The 19745-nt window shown below is 42.8% G+C and overlaps 1 protein-coding gene across 8 annotated transcripts in view; it reads left to right on the forward strand.

The window, feature by feature from the left end:
* GGNBP2 (gametogenetin binding protein 2) overlaps positions 1 to 19745 on the forward strand; it is a 407447-nt gene that overhangs the window by 34064 nt on the left and 353638 nt on the right. For all 8 annotated transcript variants that reach the window (XM_085649454.1, XM_085649456.1, XM_085649455.1 and 5 more), the window contains exon 2: positions 3529 to 3609. In XM_085649454.1, the coding sequence (XP_085505580.1) occupies positions 3529 to 3609 (81 nt within the window). The remainder of the gene's footprint in view (positions 1 to 3528; positions 3610 to 19745) is intronic.

Consider the following 19745-nt stretch of genomic DNA (forward strand, 5'->3'; position numbering starts at 1 on the left):
GTCCTAATTGTCTATCCGTCTGTACATTTCTTTATCAAGAGCTTCAGTAAAGGTATATTCAATTTACAAATATTCACAATAAATGAGACCTTGGCAGCGAAACCACGACAGCTGTCAACGGTGTTAAACAATGACAGACTAATGTTGCCCTATTTTGGGCCTGTCTCTATCACACAGGTTTAAGGGTTGGTCCCTTATGAGCAGGGCAACTAGAATCATGCAATTGTGCTGCCGCCACGTTTTTCGCATAATTTTAGACTTCCCGAGTTTTTCAAATAATCCATCTGCTGCATAATCTGCAGATTTAACTCAATTTGTTTAAGTTTGTAGCTCCAACGGTTCGAAAATTACAAAGTAGGCAGCAAAATGTGTTGCTGCGCAGCTGAAGTCCCTTTGAAAAGCTTCACAGGTCACCTGTCTGTTGCTTTTTATTAAGATGAGCTGCAACCAATGCCCATACAGTGTTAACAGTGTAACAAGCATTGGCATAGCCAAAAGGTCTCGCCTTTGGGACCTTATAAGTGTTTAGTTACCCAGTACAATATCCTTGGTGCAACAACATCAAGTGTTGCATGGCTAAACACTTATAAGGTCACAACGCGAGACCTATTGGCTATGCCAATGCTTGTTGTAATTGCAATTTCTCATAATCCTGAAAATATTTACGCCAAAGCACAAAGAGGACATGTCCCTGAGTAAAGTTCTAGTTTCTAGCCAAATCTGAATTCTCTCCAGCTTTTTTCTCTGTAGCAGAAAACAAATATTCCCATTGGAGGAAAGATTGGAAATCCTACTTTAACTTCTTAACTACCTTTAAAAGTGTGTGTGTGTGTGTGAAACATGATAATAACACTGTATTGCAAGTCCATTAGCATATTTTTGGAATATTGCAGGCACACCAGTTGATCAGGACAATACATCCGGTGTATCTATATCCTCTTCTTAATTACCTAGTTATCATCAATTTAACTTGTATCAGTAGGCACCTAGTGCATGAACCAAGAAGGTAGAAATTCATCAGACACTCCTACTCATACATTACTGTTATCTATTGCAGTGTATTCTGTGTGGCACACTTAGATATTGCTTGGCATCTATAATTCTTATGGATCATAATATTCCTATAGTCTCCTGCCTAAATGAATCACTGCCTGCATCAAATTCTGTGAACTCCTCACCTAACTTTTAATTGCCCCCTCCATTTTGACAGATTTACAAGAAACTCAAAATATCAAGAGTAAGCTGAACACAGTAAACGACTTACAAGTGTTGTGCAGATACATGTAACTGGTCCAAAGTTTAGCTAATCAAATATTTTGTGGCTACCCTTTTTCTATTACCTCCCCTTTTCAGTACTACATGAAACTAGAGATTCCAGCACCAAGCTTAACTTGCTAACAGCCTGCTAAATTTAATGCAAATTCATTAAATACCTGAATAGCTACTTGCACCTGCAGACGTTCTGCCCCATTTGAACTTTGCCCTTACTGCACAAACCTTATCATGCTAAAAACTGCCACATTCCATATCGAATCGTCAAATTAGTTAACCGCAAATGAAATTTTTTTTACCCCTCCTTAAGGTGCTCATTCCTTGATTAATCAGAACAATTTTTAAAATGCCACGAATAAGGTTAACCCATTAGGTATGTATCTGCTAGATTTCCTGCAAATTGGCTAAATGGTTCTAAATGTATAGGCAAATAAAAATAAACCTTTCCAACTGTCAAGACATTGTTGAATTTTTGTCCGTTTGTAGCCCCCCTGACATTTTTATGTTGAGCCCACCAGACTGCTCAAGCTGTCTGATTGCGAAAGGTCTGCTGTGAACGACTACTGGTCTTAGAGCCTGCCCATTGCCTATCATTGGCTTGCTATCACTCTCCTTATCTTGCTTTTTAGATATTACCTCTGACACGCGCATACATGGATGCTTGTGAGCCATTTTGTTAACTTAGTGTGTTTAGAACTCACCCGTTGCTTACCATTGTTTGCCTTCATTGTCACACTCATTTATTTGCTTCTAATTTGTTAACCCATCCAGGTTTCACATCCTGTTCATATTTTGTAGCATGGCCAAAATACTTGCATTGGGTTGTGGCAGCTAATTTGTAGGTCCTTTCTAGACAGCCCCGTCTCTTCAACATATTTTGTTTGCTGTTGGTGGGCTTGGAGGCTGTCCATTACTTTCCATTGGTGGGCTTTTGAGCCAATCTAGATTGCTTGCCTCCTGATGGTCAGCTGTGGAATCAGCATTGCCCTCTTCTTGCCTATGACTGTTTCCTGGCCCAAGTACTTGTGTCCTTAAATTGCTCCTGCTTTTGGAAGCTATTTTTTCCTTATAATTGAGCCACTGTACAGAGTGCATCTTTTGTAGATGGCTCGGTCGTCTGCTCACTCCCACCCTCCCATTGTCTGTGTCCGCTTGTACCCCCGTATTGCCCCTTCTATTGCCGTGGGTGAGCGAAGTAAACAGAGAGGCAGGTGGGAGGCAAGTTGGCTTTATTGTGCTTCATGGAAGCCTCTGATTTATTTTCTTTTTTTCTTTAATTGTTGCAGCTTTTCTATAGCGCAAACTCCAGCTGAACGCATTGGAGCGCTTTTCACAAGCACCAGTTACATCACACATTCATTTTATGCAGGTACGGGAAGTTTACACCAACACAACTTATACCGAGGCAAGGGATTGAGGTTCTTCCTTTAACACCCATCAGTTGCTCACTTGCTGAGGAGAAGCTTACCAGCAGGTCTCATTTTTCTTAGACACAGCTTAAGCTCCCAATGCAACGCATCAAACATCTTAGGACCTCTTCTCAGATGTACAAGCGCCTCACAGTAGGACATCCGTGTCAATGGCGAGGAGGACTCGCACACTCGTTAATCCTGGGATGTATGGTATAGAAAATCTTAGAATAAAATGATATGCAGGAGGCCCTCACATTTTTCCTTTTAGTCCATGAAGAAACTCTATGCTGCTCATGGACCCTTGGCCGCTCCTTCTCCACCTTCTAGCTGGATGAATGAATACAGTAAATGATGGCTGAGGCAGGTCAGAGCAGCTGGGCTCCCCACCTCAGACAACCATGGTTCTTAGTGGGTTTTGTGCGCTAGGATGCCCTCATTCGGCTGCTGCTTCTAGGCTTTTCCATACACTCGCCCTCTTCGCTTGTTTTTATTTTCTTTTTTCCAAGTGACTTGCCCAGAGTCACAGGATGTTCAGCTGTTGCAGAGTTTGAGCCAATCTACAGAGTGAATCTTTGTAGCTGGCTTTGTCTGCTTTCTTCTCTCCCCTCCCACCCAGTCCCTGTTTCTTATGGAACCCCGACCTTCTGCAAGGCCATACTGATTTTTTTTTTTTAAATGTTTGCTTCTGGAGTTAGTACACTCATCAGTACTGAAGCCATTCTGAAGCGGTTTCTGACCAGTTGGTATGTTTTTAGGCTTGACTCGACAAGTATGTATATTTTTTATCTTTCTATGTTTTGTGAAGAGTGGACTGCATCTGAATTCTACAAATTATTTATTTTAGATGGTTATGGAATTTTCGGACAACATGATGAATCTCGAAGGACATCATATCAATAGTTCTCAACTGAAGCAGTTTGTCCAGGTAAGTTGAAACTGTGCCGTGGCTGTTTAACATAAATGTGCTAAAAGTCATGATGAATTATATATCACCTCCAGAGGTTGTGTGTTATGTTAATGAAATTCTGTAGCACAACATTCATCATTCTGGTCTCGTATTGCTAAGAACTTCAGCAGATTTACTCTTGCAAGAATTTAATTGTATGAGTTTATAAATGATTATCTAAAGTTAAGTTTAGTTACATGTGGTAAGTATCCCTCATGTAAGACTAGCACAAACTTGTCCTATGCTTTTTTCCATTGAAATTCATCCATGAATATATCAAGGGTTATCTGGCGTTGTTGGAGCTTCATGCTACACACGGCCATAAGCTCCCCTTGCCTGGTCATTCCTAGTCAATGCAGATAACCGAGATTTGATCTCAACAAAGTTGATGAAAAACAATTGATTTGTCTACCCGTTTTTTAAAAACAAACTAATCTGTATTCTGGTGGTGGTGTTGAGATGTAACAAGATTTATGTCTTAGTTGTGAGGAATTCATGTGAAATGAAAGAAATGGGAAATTCTCTTCCACATTTTGAACTAGGAAAGATCCTTTTTTACCATTCAGCTGCCTGGCACCACGTGTAAAAAGCCACAATAGAAAGCACACCTAGATTTTTTTTTCTTTTTCTTCCTGTCCTTACTGGTTATGTATTATCCACTAAGACAAAGGTTTCATGACGAGGCCTGAAGTGGAATTCCAACTGTCCAAATTTCAGTACTTGTAAGATTTCATTTGAAAGTTTTTCGTTTACATCTACTTGTCAGTGGTAAGCACACAATAGGTGAAAATATGACTTAAGGTGGCTTTCCATTCGATTATCAATTATCTTTAGCATAATTAGTTTTCTAATGGAGATTAGTTTCCTCATAGTCCTTATTTTGAACCTTTTCACAGAGCGCTATGCAGAATCTGCATTTATTTATTTATTTATTTTTTTAATAAAGGTGCTGCGTACAAATTGAGCTGTCTGGCATTATCCATTCCATTGTATGACCTTGCCAAAAGTAATGCATGTAGCAAACATTGTACCTTTTTTCTTTGTACCTTAACATATCCTTACTTAGTCACTACCTTCACCTCACAGGGCGACCCTACCCAAGATTCCCTCACACCCGACCACAATAACATGGCACGGCGTCTCACTTCACTAGAAAGCCAGTTAGAAATGATATTCCGGGGCTTGAACTAAATCCTCACCAATCTCGACAAGACCCGAAAGCCCCAACAATCCCCTCCCAGGGCGCCCACTCCGTCCAGCTCCAACCACCCTAAGCGCCCTTCCGAACCCGTAGTGACCCCCGCAACATGAAGTTAGAGACCCTCCAGATTGGTCGCTGAGATCCCGTCACAGAAATCCATAGGAACCAAAGCCCCCTCGCCCAGGCTTCAGAGACTCCTAAAAACAGACACTGATCCTGACATCAGGACCCAAAGCCGCAATGTCCTTCGAAGAAGCGGGCGATCTAGCCTCCTCATACGACTCCCCTCCCACCGCATTGTCCTGCAAAGAAGAGGCGATCTAGCCTCATCTTTCGACCCCCCCCGCCCCCCTACTGACTCCTCTAAATCCAAGATCCAAGTGATCACCGGTTTCAGAAGAGACCGTCCCCTCACGAAACCCCCAGACCCCTGCCCCTCCTCACCACCTTACCTAGGCCCCGCCCTTCCTCTTCTGTCCAAAACCCTAGAAAAATGCATACTTCAACAACTAACCCAACACTTGGACGACATCAACCTCCTCAACTTCCATCAGTCTGGCTTCAGAAAAGGCTGCAGCACGGAAACTGCGATCGTCAACATCCTCGACGACATCCACATGTATTCTGCCACCCCTGGAAAGCCACCCAAAAACTACTGAACCAAATAAAACCTTTCATCCCGCCCAATGACCTCAAACAGGCCACCCAAGCATTGGTGTTGTCAAGATTGGACTACGGGAATGCAGTCCTCTCAGGAATTGCAAAATCACATCTTGCTCCCCTCAAAACAACGCTCAATGCGGCAGCCAGAATGGTCACGAGAGTCAAGAAATTCGACCACCCACATTTCTCCTGCACTCAGAACTTAAGTGGCTCCCAGTTGAAATGAGGGCTAATTTCAGAACAGCCGGTCTCACACACAAAGCCTTGTGCACACAGGCAAACCAGAATATTTGGCAGCTAAACTCAAAAAAGACGGTCAGGCCAGGAACCTCAGAAGCTTGAACTCTCTTCTACTCATCCCATTGAAAACTCAAACAAAAAACTGCGGCTGAATCCTTCGCCGGTAGCGCGCCCAAAATCTGGAACTCCATTTCCCCTCACATCAGAACTATCCCCTCCTTTGTAAAATTCAAGTCAACTCAAAACCTTGTTCCTCGACCACTCCCTAGGGAAACGATAGGAGCAGTCGGAGCCCGGAAGCAGGCTCTATGTCTGCAAGACTTCGAATCAGAACTCTCCGCCGCTGACCTTCCCTATTATTGTTTTATGTGTTTATCTGCATTGTATCTGATGTAAAGCGCTCCGATACCCTCGGGTCTGGCCAGCGCTATATAAAACTTCTTAAATAAAATAAATTAATAAATATCCAGGGCCAGTGATTGTTCTCTGTATTTTTCTTTATTACTCAAATGATTTTTCAAAAAGATGGGGTCATAAGTCGTAGGACTTTAAGCCTGGTTCATCATGTCTTAATCAGTGTACTATGTCTACGGTATCTGGTTTCAAATCTTTGTGCACTGAAAAACCCTAAGGCTATTTGAGAGAGGCCGAGGTTAACCTGTATTTGGCAGGTTGAAGGTCTCTTAAACAGCCCAGTACCCGATCTTGGATTTCTTCACCTGAGAGGAGGCATAAGAAACATAAAATGTTGTCCTCACATCAAGATCAGAATCAAAAAGGATCTAGGAAACCGCTTCTTTTCCATCAGACGAAGTACCAGTCCTTGAGCCTGTGGCTCACATCGGCGTCTCTCCTCTGAGTGCTACTGCCTTTCAAAAAGAGCCTTTTCAACAGCTGTGTTTTGTATGAAAAAAAGAATTCCCATCCCACAGCTTATTTTTTTTCTTTTCTTTCTTTTTATTGGTTTTAAACAAAGTTACCTTAACAATATGTCTATGTTCCAGCTGTCCATTAGATTCCTCTGTGGGACCACCATGCTTTCCATATTTTGTCTTATTTTTTGGGTCAGGCCTGTCCCTCGTATATCCCCTCTTCCGCCAACATGCACCAGGCCATGTCGTTTTCCCAATCAACCACTTATGGCACTGTTTTAGCTCCAAGCGTCGGGCTGTATTTCGTTTCGCCACTATAAGAGTCAAAGCCATCCACAGTTTTTAGTATTTAGGTCTTTGTCTTTTCCCTCCATATATTTTGCACAAACCATTTAGCAGGTTTGACTAATGGGAGGGCTGTCATTCACGTCATGCCATCTACTAGTCTCACCTAGTAGCTCTGCAGTTTTAAGCAGTCCCACATAAAATGGATAAAGATGCCTACATGTTCACGTTCCCTTGCATGCATCTTGAAGTGTTCCTTCCCATTTTGTAAAGAACTGATTTTGAGTAAAATGCTCTATACAGAGTTTAATGAGCCTGAACCCAGCCCGAATGATGATTCTCTTGGGATAGATAACTTAACTGCGTATTTTACTTGTTTTGAGAATGCTGCCGGGAGGACTCCTGTTTCTGGACCACGGGAAAAGAGGAAAAGGCGGCTATTTTATCAAAAGAACCTTACCAATTGTACCTAGGCAATACAGTCTACACACTTGGAAATCAAGCCTTTCTCGCCCTAACTCTATTAAACGTTATGTGCCCAGACACATGACAGCTGGGTTAGAATAACTTTCCTTCCGCTCCTCCCTACGGGGAATCCCAAAAAATGTAATGTACTAGGTCACACAATCTTTGTTCCGTAAGCCTTGCTCTTCAGTAAACAAAAGCCAAATATTTACTATTACCAGCATGTTAAATCAACACTTTTTGGGAACTTACTTTCTTTGTACTTCATAACGTAGCTGAACAGATGGTGAAAACCCTTAAGTAGCTGTAACAGATTGACCTGGATGCTGCTAAACCAGCTTTTCAAACTGTTGAATGCAGTTTCTTGCTCTGAGGTCTAGTTTGGTGTTGAGATGGCATACTTGGATGTGCACTGCGATGTTTCTATATGTTTGTACAGTTATGGCCCAACCTTTCGAATAAGCTATTTGATGGCCAAAGGCTTTTTGTTGGAATGATTTAAACAAAGTTGGGCTACTTCTTGAGTGCTAAATCTTTCATCACCCATCTAAAAGAATTAACAACGTGCAGGAAGTTTGGAGGCTGTGGCCATCAGTTGAGCACATAAACGGAGAAGCAATTAATGCGTCCACTTTTTCATCTCTTTACAGGTAAAGAATATGACCGAGGAAAACTGGTTTAACAAGCACCGGCCTCATCCTTATGTATGCCATTTTCTTTAAACCTCTCAGAGTACGCTTTCAATTCTAAAGTTGTTACTCCAGTGGCAGTTCAAGTGCTATTGTTTCTGGAGAACTGGCAGGACATAATATCAGATGACTGGCCCTGTAAATAGTTTGTTTTGCAGTATGAATCTTGTCTGGATTCACATGCTGTGCATTATTCCGCTATCTTGTGGTTGGGTCCAGAATTGTTGTATTTTGTCCTTATTCACTTTTTATTCCCCTCTTGGTGGGCGTTGACGTACCACCATTTGGTGTCCCCTTGTAACACCGCCGTGCTTCCTTCGAAAGCTTTCACCTTTGTTTGCCATCTTCAGATTATTTTTTTCCGCCATTGGGTCTGGATCGAAACAGAAGGAGCTCCAAGCTTTGAAGGGAAGAATCGGTGAAAAACCAAAAAAATTTCAAGAAGAATTGACAGGACATCAGGTCAAGGTACCGGAGAGCATTGAGAGAGGAAGGGACGACCTCATCAACGACTGGAGAACAATGCGCTTGCTTACCCTGTGCATGGTGATGGAAAAAACACTGTTCAAGTTCTGCCAGAACTGCCATCACCAGTTCTGCCAGAACTGCCATCACCAGTTCTGCCAGACAGACCAACATCCAGACTGCAACGCATGTTGGGCGTTCACCCCGAGGACCCTTTTAGGGTGAGGGAGAGGCAGAGAAGAGCCAACTACAACATGCAGGGCCAGAGTGCAGCACCATCACTACGAGATATGGACCTTGCAAGTGAGAAAAAGGACAATGTTGCAGAAGGTCTCGAAAGAGAACTGAGACCGATGTCCAAGTGGTAGAGGTCGAAAAAAGTCTTCTATAGAGGTAAAAGAGCCTTCGTCTTTGAAGAAACTAGAAGAGTCTTAAAAACCAGACTCAAAGGCCTTGAAGGGAGCCTTGAAGTCCAAGCATTCGACGACCACAGATTAACATACTGTAGGTTCCTTCGGAAAGGACTCCGCAGCGGGAAGGATCCTCGAAGATCCATGACGTCGGATTTCGAAGCAAGAGAGGGCAAAATCTGAGAGGCATTGCCCTCCGTTGGCACAGTCTACAAAGGAGCCTTCGACCTCCAAAAGAAAGGCTGAAGTTCTCGACGATTTGAAAAGAAAAGGAAGAGGCTTGAAGCCAAAATGGCAAATATTTTACAAAGAGAGAAGATTTTCGCCAAAAGCATAAAACAGTTTAAAATACCTCCTAAAAGCTTACAGACACTTGAGAAAAATATCAAAGCGCTAGAACCTCCCTTAACCCCTGAACCTCAGGAAGAACAGGAAGAAGAGTTCTTTTTCGAGGAAGAACAAACATACTATCGGGTCAGAAAGCTCAGAGTTCCATGAGGTACAATGGCAAGACCTCGACACAGATTACCCCAGAAGAGGCTGCCGATGCCTATCGGTCAACGCTTTCTCCACCAGACAATATTGAGATGTACAGCAAAGTCATTAAGAAGGCTACAGACACATATGGAGTCCAACTTGAGGAGGAAAAACGTCAGTCTCTCTTCTTATTAGAAACTCTACCGCCTAGACAGTCAAGAAACCAATTCTTCCCTATGTTACCAAGTGTGCTAGATTAGTGGAAAGAAGCTTTCAAGGAACCTGCCACAGGCAAGGCAGTTAAACCTAGAGGAGAAGAAATACAAACACTCCACCAAGGACCCAAGTTACATTAAGGAGACAGTGACTGCAGATTACACCATAACATCCACAACCAGGAAGAGGACACCTGTGCCAAGTACAACTGGACCTCCCCCGATAAAGAAAGCAAAATAATGGACCATATGGGCAGCAATGGCGAGAGAAGTGGCGGCGAACCAATGGCGCATTGCAAATTCAAATGCTCTGCTCAACTGCCATGTATATCTGCACTGGGAGGCGATAGGAGACCTGTTGAAGCATCTACCATAACAATACCCAAAAAGTGCAACACATTTGGTAGATGAGGGGAAGAACATAGCCAATACGTGCTTAAAATCAGCCCTGGATGCTGTAGATACATCAAGCAGGCAAATTACGATTGGTATCATGGAAAGGAGGTATGCATGGCTGCGCATCTCAAGATAGAAGTCAAAAGTGGAAAACCACATTTGGAATGCACCATTCAATGGGGAACAGCTCATTGGAAGCGTAGTACACAACACCCTAACACAATTAAAGGACAACGAGCCAGCAAGATCAATGAGGGCAGATCAGAGTATGCATGCGTAGAGGAACCACTCCCTCAAAAAGACCCACGGGAAGGGGGAATCTACACCCCACTACCTCGCATCAAACCTACCAGCAAACTTATGAAAGGGGAAAATAATCACAGCAGCAGGTACAGCAACAAAGTTGGCACTACCAGCATGGATGGCAGTCCTTTCGGGGACGTCCTTCTGGAGGAGACAAATCACAAAGGGGCAGAGGGCTACTCCCTAGAAACAAGTAACTTGACGTTGGGCACAATGCACACCCCAAAAAGACCACAGAGTCTGCCACCAAGGAAGGCAAAGAAGCTAAATTCAGAGTTAAACCAACAGCTTCTTCTGCATCCGACACCAGTAGGAGGCAGACTAAAACACTTCCTTCACAGATGGAAACAAATCATTTGGACAAATGGTTTCGAAGCCTAATAAAATACGGATACTGCATAGAACTAATCAAAGCACCTCCAAACCGAGGTCCAAGAAGGAACGTACATTCCAAGGAAGAGACAACACATCTACTTAAGGAAGTAGAATACATTTTGACAAAGGAAGCAGGAGAGTTGGTGCCAAACAAGGAAATAAACAAAGGAAACTATGCAACAAAGATGGATGGGACACAACATCCTATCTTGGATCTGAGTTTTCTGCACAAATTTATAAAAACGCAAGTTCAAGATGACCACCCTTCAAGAGGTAGTGCTACCACTACAAAAATGGGTCTATGTCTACAATAGACATAAAGGACCCCTATTTGCACATTCCCATGAATGCAAAACACACAATTCTTATTGTTTGTGGTCATCAGAACACTACCAATTCTAGGTGCTGGCCTTCGTTATAAAATCGGCACCAAGAGTATTCACAAAGTGCCTAGCTGCAGTGGCCGCATACCTCAGAAGACCAGGAATACATGTGTTCCGTTACCTAGATGACTGGTTAGTAAGGGAAAACTCATACAAAACATGCAAACAACATATGTAACAGGTAATACACTGTACCAGCAGGGATTCTCCATCCACTGGGAGAAGCCAGTCTCGGAACCAGAACAGGAGAAAGAGTTCTTGGGGGACAAAAATAGATTCAATCCAAGGGAAAGGTTTTCCCAGAGGGAAGAGAACAGCACCATTGCTGAAGGAAATACAGCAATACCAGAAGGGGCAGGCTCCGACAGTCAGGACAGCGGGGAAGCTGCTGGGAAGGATAGCTTCCTGCATCCACTTGATACCAAACTTACGACTTCACATTCCAGGAGTGACTTCAGGTACAATGGTCTCAAGCAACAAGGATTTGGGAAGATCTAGTGGTTTGTTACGCAGAGGATCCCGGAAGAGAGAGCATGGCGGAACAGAGTAAACCTAACCCAAGGAAGACCTTTCACACAAACTCCAACCACTGTAACGGATGCCTCCCAGATGGGATTTGGAGCACAAATTAACAACGTTAAAGTAAGGAGCGTGGAAGGAACAAGATGTAATGCAGCATACCAACATCCTGGAGTTAAAGATGGTGTTCCTAGTCTTGAAAGCCTTTCTGAAAGTTCTCTGGGAGAGAACAATACTAATACAGACTGACAACAGAACCACAATGTTCTACAAACCGGGTTGAACACAATCAATACCACTCTCCACATTGGCTCAACAATTGTGGAATGAGGCAATTCCACGGGAAATTAACATTGGAGTAATGTACCTAAAGACAATAGAGAAGCAGACCGACTAAGCAGGCAAGCTTCATGGGTTCACGAATAGGAACTGAATCAGTCCGAACTTTTGTAACATTTTTCAGAAATGGGAAACCCCAGAGATTAATCTCTGCAAAATCCCAGAAAGCAAAATGTGAACACTTTGCCTCCAGGCAACGCTACCAACAGTCCATAGAAAATGCACTATGGACAGACTGGTCAGGGATATTTTCATGCGCTCCCTCCACAATACCACTACTTCTCAAGGTGATCAGCGGGTGCAAAACCAGCAGCATGTAAATGATAGGAAATGCCCCACAATGGGAAAGGAAAACCTTGTTCTTGGAAATAATGGAACTATCGCAGGGGACATTTCACACATTGCCAAAAAGACAAAATGTGTTAAAGGCACAGCAAGGAAGGGTTCTACACACAGAACCGGAGTCCTTAAGCCTTGCAGAATGGCTCCTGAGAACTTGGAGTTTGGACACCTAAAGTTATCCGAAAACACTATGGAAATCCTAAGAGAGGCAAGAAAGCCTACCACTAGGCTGTGTTATACGGCAAAATGGAAAGAATACTCACTATGGTGTCTTAAGGAAGGGCTACTCAAAAAGGACACAAAGGATCAAACGGGGTGAAGCGTCTTCACTTCACCAGTGGTTTTAGGGTTCCTAGAGGGAGTGAAAAATCTCTCAATCTACCCCCCTCCCATATCTCCCCCCAAAAAAGGGTACCTGCAACCACTTGGAATTTAAATATGGTACTCTCTCAACTAATGAAGGCACCGTTTGAACCACTGTACAAGGCTACGCTACAATTGCTCTCGCTAAAAATTGCCTTTTTGGTAGCGATAACCTCACAAAGCACAGTGAGTTACAGACACCCTATTTCCAAATACATAGCAACATAATTGTTATGAGAACTGATCCACATTTCATGCCAAAGGTGCTTTCACAGTTGCACACGAATCAAACCATACAGAAAACAAAGTTTCTTCCAAAAATGAGAAACGTGCAGAAAGGACGTTGCACCCCCTAGACGCTCGAAGGGAAGTGATGTATTATATAGAAAGAACAAAGGAATGCAGGAAAACAAAACAACTCTTTTGTATCCTTTGCAAACAGTTTCCAAAGGATACCAGTAACCAAGAACACATTTGCTAGATAGATAGCACAGACAATGCAATTGTGCCACAAAGAAGCAGGAGGAAAGACATTACAAAGGGCCTCAGGGGCACATTTGACAAGGAATATCGGGGCAACTATCTCCTTCCTAGCAAACACACCACTGCAAGACATTTGTACGCAGCAACATGGTCTTCGGTGCACACGTTCACAAACACTGCTATGTGGACAATCCGATGAACAAGGAAGCCCAAGTAGGGCAAATGGTGTTAGAACATCTATTCTCAAACCAACACTCCTCTTCAACCCAGCAGCCACTGTTGTAACAAACCACTACAAAGTCTATGCACAGCATGTGAATCCAGAAACGCTGCAAAACGTAGTTTCTAAACCAGTCGATGTAGTTTTGCAGCTTGAAGAATTTTCTGGATTCACTACTGAACCCACCCTCCTCCATCAATGAAGATGAAATAAGGAGGGAAAGAAAAAAAAAAAAAAAAAAGAATCTGAAGATGGCGACCAAAGGTGGGAGCTTCCGGAGGAAGCACGGCGACGTCACAAGGGGACACCAAATGGAGGTAGGTAAACGTCCACCTAGAGAAAAAAAAAAAAAGCATGCCGAAATACAAAAATTCCGGATGCAGCCACTAAATGTCGGAAAAATGCACATCATGTGGATCCTGAAAATTGTTCAAACTGCAAAACTACACCGACAGGTAAGAAACAATACATTCTGACTTGTCATTTCCTTTTGTGGAGATTCCTCCAAAGAAAACATATTGTGATGAGCCAAGTTCAGTTCTTATGAGTCTAGGCACCATTAATTCCATTACTTCTTTCAGTTTCCAAAGAAAGATCTTTTAACATTTTTAGGTCTCGCCTGAGTCAGCACATGCGCTGCTCTGGCGAGACATTTAGTGAGTGGGCTTTCAAAAGTCCTACCACAGCTTTTTGGCTGGTATAGAGCATGCGGTTACGCGCACAATGACTATCAGAGGCGCCTTCTGGCTTTCCTCTTTCGTCATGGTGCGCGCACATCGCACACCACTCGCCAGCCTGCTTTGACTTGACGTCGCGCTCGCTACTCTCGTCCGTTTTTTAAAATATTTTTTTAATCGCGCGTGTGCACACAACTCTGTGCCCATATACTTCTCCCAGGTCTTGTGCCGCTTTAACGCCCCTCTCCTTCCCCCACCACAGAGCGCGTCTCGCGGCCGCGGGTCTTGTTTGTTCTTTGTTTTCAGGGTGCTTTTCATTTAAATAGATGTTGCCAGGATTGCATGGGAAGCGGCTGTGGGCGTACTGGAACAAGTCCTCTTTGCTCTGGGCCAATAGGAAAGGACTTCAGACACTCTCGCAAAGCTGGAACCAGGAAGTAGCTAAACTCCTTTCAGTTTCATTTACTGATTTTATGTTCAATATGTAGTTTCAAGAAGAGCAACCGAGCATGTGATGTAGCCAGGAGGCGTAGGGCACAGTGTAGTAAGTACACTTTTTCTATAGCTTAAAAATGAAAAACAAAATCTTTAAATGAAACTCGATTTCTTCCTACCTTGGCTATCGTGTTTATGTTCTTATTTTGAACCAGTCTAGATGTTAAAAACTTAAATTGTGTCTAGGCGATGTGGGCAGTGGCAACGCTATCGCACCCCTATATCCTGAGCTCATTTTTTATTAATTATAATTAAAATAATTTGCGGCGCTCTTGTATTTAAGATAAATATAATCTCTGAAGTCGGAGGCAGTGATCACAAGTTTCCTTCGAAAATATTTGGATATCCGGTCCTATAAATTCCAATAAGCGATTATAAACTTAGCCTTAATGAGATGTGCAGGCATAGGCCCGAAAAAAATGAGGCATGCACCTGAGAACACCAGTCTCACTTAATGTACAAAAACGCTACAGTAACCGCGCTTTAGATTAAGGCTTTCTATAAATTGCTCGCTGTGACGGTTAGCGGAATGGAGATACCATCCTTAACGGGCGTTACTATTTTGCAACAACCATGCTTGTCTGAATGCCACAAGAACGTCAGAAGACTAAGTTGCCTCCGCTGGAGTTCAGCAGGGTCTTTAACCCACTAAGGTATTTCAACAAGATCGGAACCTATAACGTTCAGGTCGCAGATTGATCTCTGCAACTAGTACATTACAACAGAAAGCTGTTGGTAACAAAAAATATAACCTCATTCAGATAGCATGGGCCCTGGTGGGTGCGATAATTTACACGGTACAGGTGCCAAGTGACTCCGTTTCACGTGTGGCATCTTCAGCCCAGTCCTTGCTCCTTACACAGCATAATTTTGCATTTTTCGTGTTTTGCATCCACACTTAAAACGAGGCTTGGGCTCACTTTGCAGCAAACGTTTTATTTTAAGTTTCTGCCTCTCTTCACCTGTATCTACCCGCTGCAACTAAATCTTTGTACGTATTCTGCCGAAGCTTCAGCTCTGCTAATGTTTGAACGCACTATACTTTTATTCTGGATCCAACAACAACAATGCACCCTTCAGCTCCTCAGTAACTGCTGCCCACACACAGCTTAGGTGGAAAAAAAGTTGAAGTAGGCAAAAGATAATGGGGTAAGAGAGAAGACGAAGAGGCCAGATATTACCACTTTGACACATCTCCGTGCTGGGCATCGAAATTTGTAGGTTTTAATGGGCATCTAGAGGCAAATAGAAGATAATTAATACTCTGCTGTGAAAGTTCAGCATCTGACATTAACTGTGAAAGGATATACACTAAAGATCTCTCTATGTAACCAACTTTCTGTGCTGTTGGTATGAAGCTGCCATTTTAGAAACTGAAAACAATGAATAAGTGACTGCTGAGATGCTCACTAGCCTATCAAAACACAAAGAATACTGTGGCAGAGTATTATTATCTAGTGTCCGATTGTGGCTCTGAAAATACAGGAAATTCATAGAATCATATGTGATGATCTATCCACGAATCGTTTCTAAAAAGAACAGATAAATCTATCTTGTCAAATATGATTCTTTGCATTTCTATTTCCTGGGTTCTTTTTACTATGTAGAGGATGCACTGTTTTGCCCTCTTTTGCCACCCTAATATACGTAGGTGAATTCGCACGGTGGCTCAGCAGTGGGAGACAACTTTACGCCTAATCGGAAATCACACAGGATCTAAAGTCAGACACAGTGTTGGACTTGGTCCTATTTGGAAGGTTATCCCCAAACATTTTGCCTTCCTCTGCCTATTTTTCAGACCTTTTTGTTGGCTTTATGACTCTGGACACGTTACCACAGCTAATGAGTGCTAATGAGCATGTGCTCCCTGCACTAAACATGCTATGATTGGTTTACACCCGTTTGGCATATCTGATTTACCTGCAAGTCTCTTGTAAAGTGGTATATCATATACCCAGGGCCTGTAAATTAAGCGCTACTAGTGGGCCTGCAGCACTGCTCGTTCCATTCACTGACCTAACCTTTAGAAAAGGGTTTTATTTTACAAAATGCAAATTCTCTTTTTAGAATAAGGCTCAGGGTTTTATTTTACACAATGCTCTCTAACAGAAAAGCTTTCCAAGATGCCAAATGCAGAACATTCAAATACACAGAGAGAGATAGATAGATTTTTTTTATATATATATATATATATATATATATATATATATATATATATATATATACACACTTTGTAAATGCAACAGTTGAATGCATGAATAATACCGTGAATAAACCAGCAGCAAATAATATGATATAGGATTCAAGCAAATATTATGGGACTTCCTGCAAGAGATCAGAAAGATATATATATATATCTATCCAAGAGCTTGTGTGCTCGAAACGCGTCTTTGTTTGCCCGTGAAAGAAATAAAATATTCAAATTGAACTGGATCCGTGTGGCTCGTGCTTGCAGGAGGAAAGGAGGCTGCGAGCTGTCAGAGGATATATTACCTACTGGCGGTCGCCAGTAGGTAGTTATAGTTAGGACCCTCTTACCATAAGAAAACCGCAACATTCTATTTTGAATAACTTTGGCGCCGGTCGACGAATCCTCGCGAAATTTTCAAAATAGGTGGGGCGCTGCGCTCCGCTCCTACCCTGAAAGTCTCGGGGGGGATTCGTCAAGCGGGGGCTGAGATAAAAGGGGGGTCCCAAAACGCGTTTTTCCCATGCATTTTTCCATAGGACCTTTAGACACAGCTACAGCCCGAACGGCTGAACAGAGTTCCTTGAAATTTGGCAGAGAGGTAGTCTACAGGTCAAGGAAGTGCCTTTTGTAGGTTTGGTGTAAATCTGTTCAGTAGATTCTGAAAAAATAGCCTTTAAATCAATATATATATCTGAGCCAGCTTACGGTGCGATTCTGATTGGCTGTTAGATCTAAGTAAACATTCGAATCGGTCGAAACCAGGAAGCGGCGGCCGCCATTTTCTCTCTCGCACTCTGAGTGGGGCAGCAAAAATAAAGCCAAAAAATGTCTAAAGGGGCAGTATATTGAGATCATAACCACCCATTTTTCGAAAAATCGCCGATTACGCTTACCGTACGCGTACGGTAAAAATTAAAAAAAAAAAAAATTATCCACACTCTCCCCACCCCGTGTGCAAATGGTGCCTGAAGGCATGGCATATTTCACCTGTGAAATTAATAAAGAATACATTTCACAACGATGCGCATAATATGTCCCCCATGTGCGCACGGTGCGCGAAGCGCATCGTGTGTACATGGCCCATCCCGCATAACGTGTGCACGCGGTGCGCGCAGCGCACCGCGTGACCACCGTGCGTGCACGGCACTAACTGCGTAAAGTGGGTGCGCGGTGCGCGAAGCTCACCGTGCGCGGTTGGAACGAACTGCGTTAACTGGGCGCGCACGCCACGAATGGCGTAAAGTAACTTAGCATTTAAAAAACCGTACAAATTCACTGAAAAAACCATAGGTTTCACACACGTTATAGTTAGGAATTAGCATTTAAAAAACCTTGCAAATTCACTGAAAAAACCATAGGTTTCACACAAGTTATAGTTAGCTGTACATTTCACTCGTAAAAAACCAATGAAATTCCCCCGTTATAGTTAGTGCAGGCAACTATAACTCACGCGACCGCAATCCTCTGCTGATGACATATGTGTCTTTATGAAAAAAAATATTTGTAATATATGTATAGCTAAAATTTAATGGAAGAAGACATGGGCAAATAAGTGTCTAAATACAGTATTCGCATCAGCAGAGGATTGCGGTCGCGTGAGTTATAGTTGCCTGCACTAACTATAACGGGGGAATTTCATTGGTTTTTTACGAGTGAAATGTACAGCTAACTATAACTTGTGTGAAACCTATGGTTTTTTCAGTGAAGGAGGCTGCGAGCTGTCAGAGGATATATATATATATAATATCTATTACATCAAATTATTACTTTGGATGTGCACCTCAGTTACACATCACAAAGAAAACACCTCAAATGATCAAAGCCACTGGCCAAACATCTTACAATGGCAATAATCAAAACTCAACACTTTAACTGGTGCAAACACTACATCTTAGCCCACTCCTGACCGGGGGATTAAACAGCCGTGGATAAGAGCCTCAGTTACCAGGGTTCCGCTGTACTGAAGTAGATGCGTCCGTCCCCATTCGGATTCCAAAATCCCGGTTTCTAAGCCTGGACTGGCCAGCTTTCTAGCAAGCATTCCATGGCAGGAAGGATTTCCCACGTCCCCTCTCCAATCTCGCATGTTCCAGCCTTTATCTTGACAAAGCTCACAAAAGCCTTACAGGGTACACTAAACAATCTCTCAAAAAACAATCCTTGAACGTGACTAACCCAAACAACTTGCAAGCGTGTCTGTGCACTCAGATAAAGCTCAAGCCAGGCAGTCAGAATTCAGGAAGACATGAGGCTATGTCAAAGCCAATAATACGAACTTCATAATACTTCCAATGTACAACTCCATGCACATATGTGCACCACTGCTTATAGCATCACACGCTTCATCTCTCAATGTACAACAGAGAGCACATTTGTGCACCTCTGCTGACAACACTGCACTTCGAGACCAAAAAGTACATTCCGCACCTCTCTCTCATGCTTTAAAGTGCACATCCCACACGTTCTGTTCTTGGCAAGACTGTTGTACTCCGTGACAGCTCCCACTGAAAGACTGCCAGATTACAAGAAATAAACCTTTACGAGAAGCAAGGCATATGCAGGACATCATACATTCCGGCTAGGATAAAATAGCACACCAAAGTCAATTAAAATAATGGTAGTCCAAGGTCATCACAGGGTGTCAGACCACAAGAGTGCCTCTAGCACTACAAACCTACAAATTCAATTTCCATTGCATGGGTTTTCTCATCAAGGGCGCTATCTACATACTAATGAGCACAGTAGTTATCCTGTAATAATATAGGTTGAACACTGTAAAGATGTCTGTGTGGTTGTTTAGACAGAGTAAACCTAGGAATGTTGTAATGGCTTTTCAACATCTGCTGCAGCCTGTGCCCTTACATGATTGCACATACTTCCACTTGTGGCTATGAAAAATCGCAGTACTTGATGCATATTCACACATTGTATGATATTGCCACATGTGGTATGATACAGTTGTGGCCTAGAGCATGTACATAGGCAAACTTGTAATGCTTCTGCTTTGTTTGCAATGATGATACTGATCAGTCACTTTAGCTGATGAT

The sequence above is a fragment of the Triturus cristatus genome, chromosome 3_2, assembly GCF_964204655.1.
Source record: "Triturus cristatus chromosome 3_2, aTriCri1.1, whole genome shotgun sequence".
Classification (NCBI taxonomy): Eukaryota; Metazoa; Chordata; class Amphibia; order Caudata; family Salamandridae; genus Triturus; species Triturus cristatus.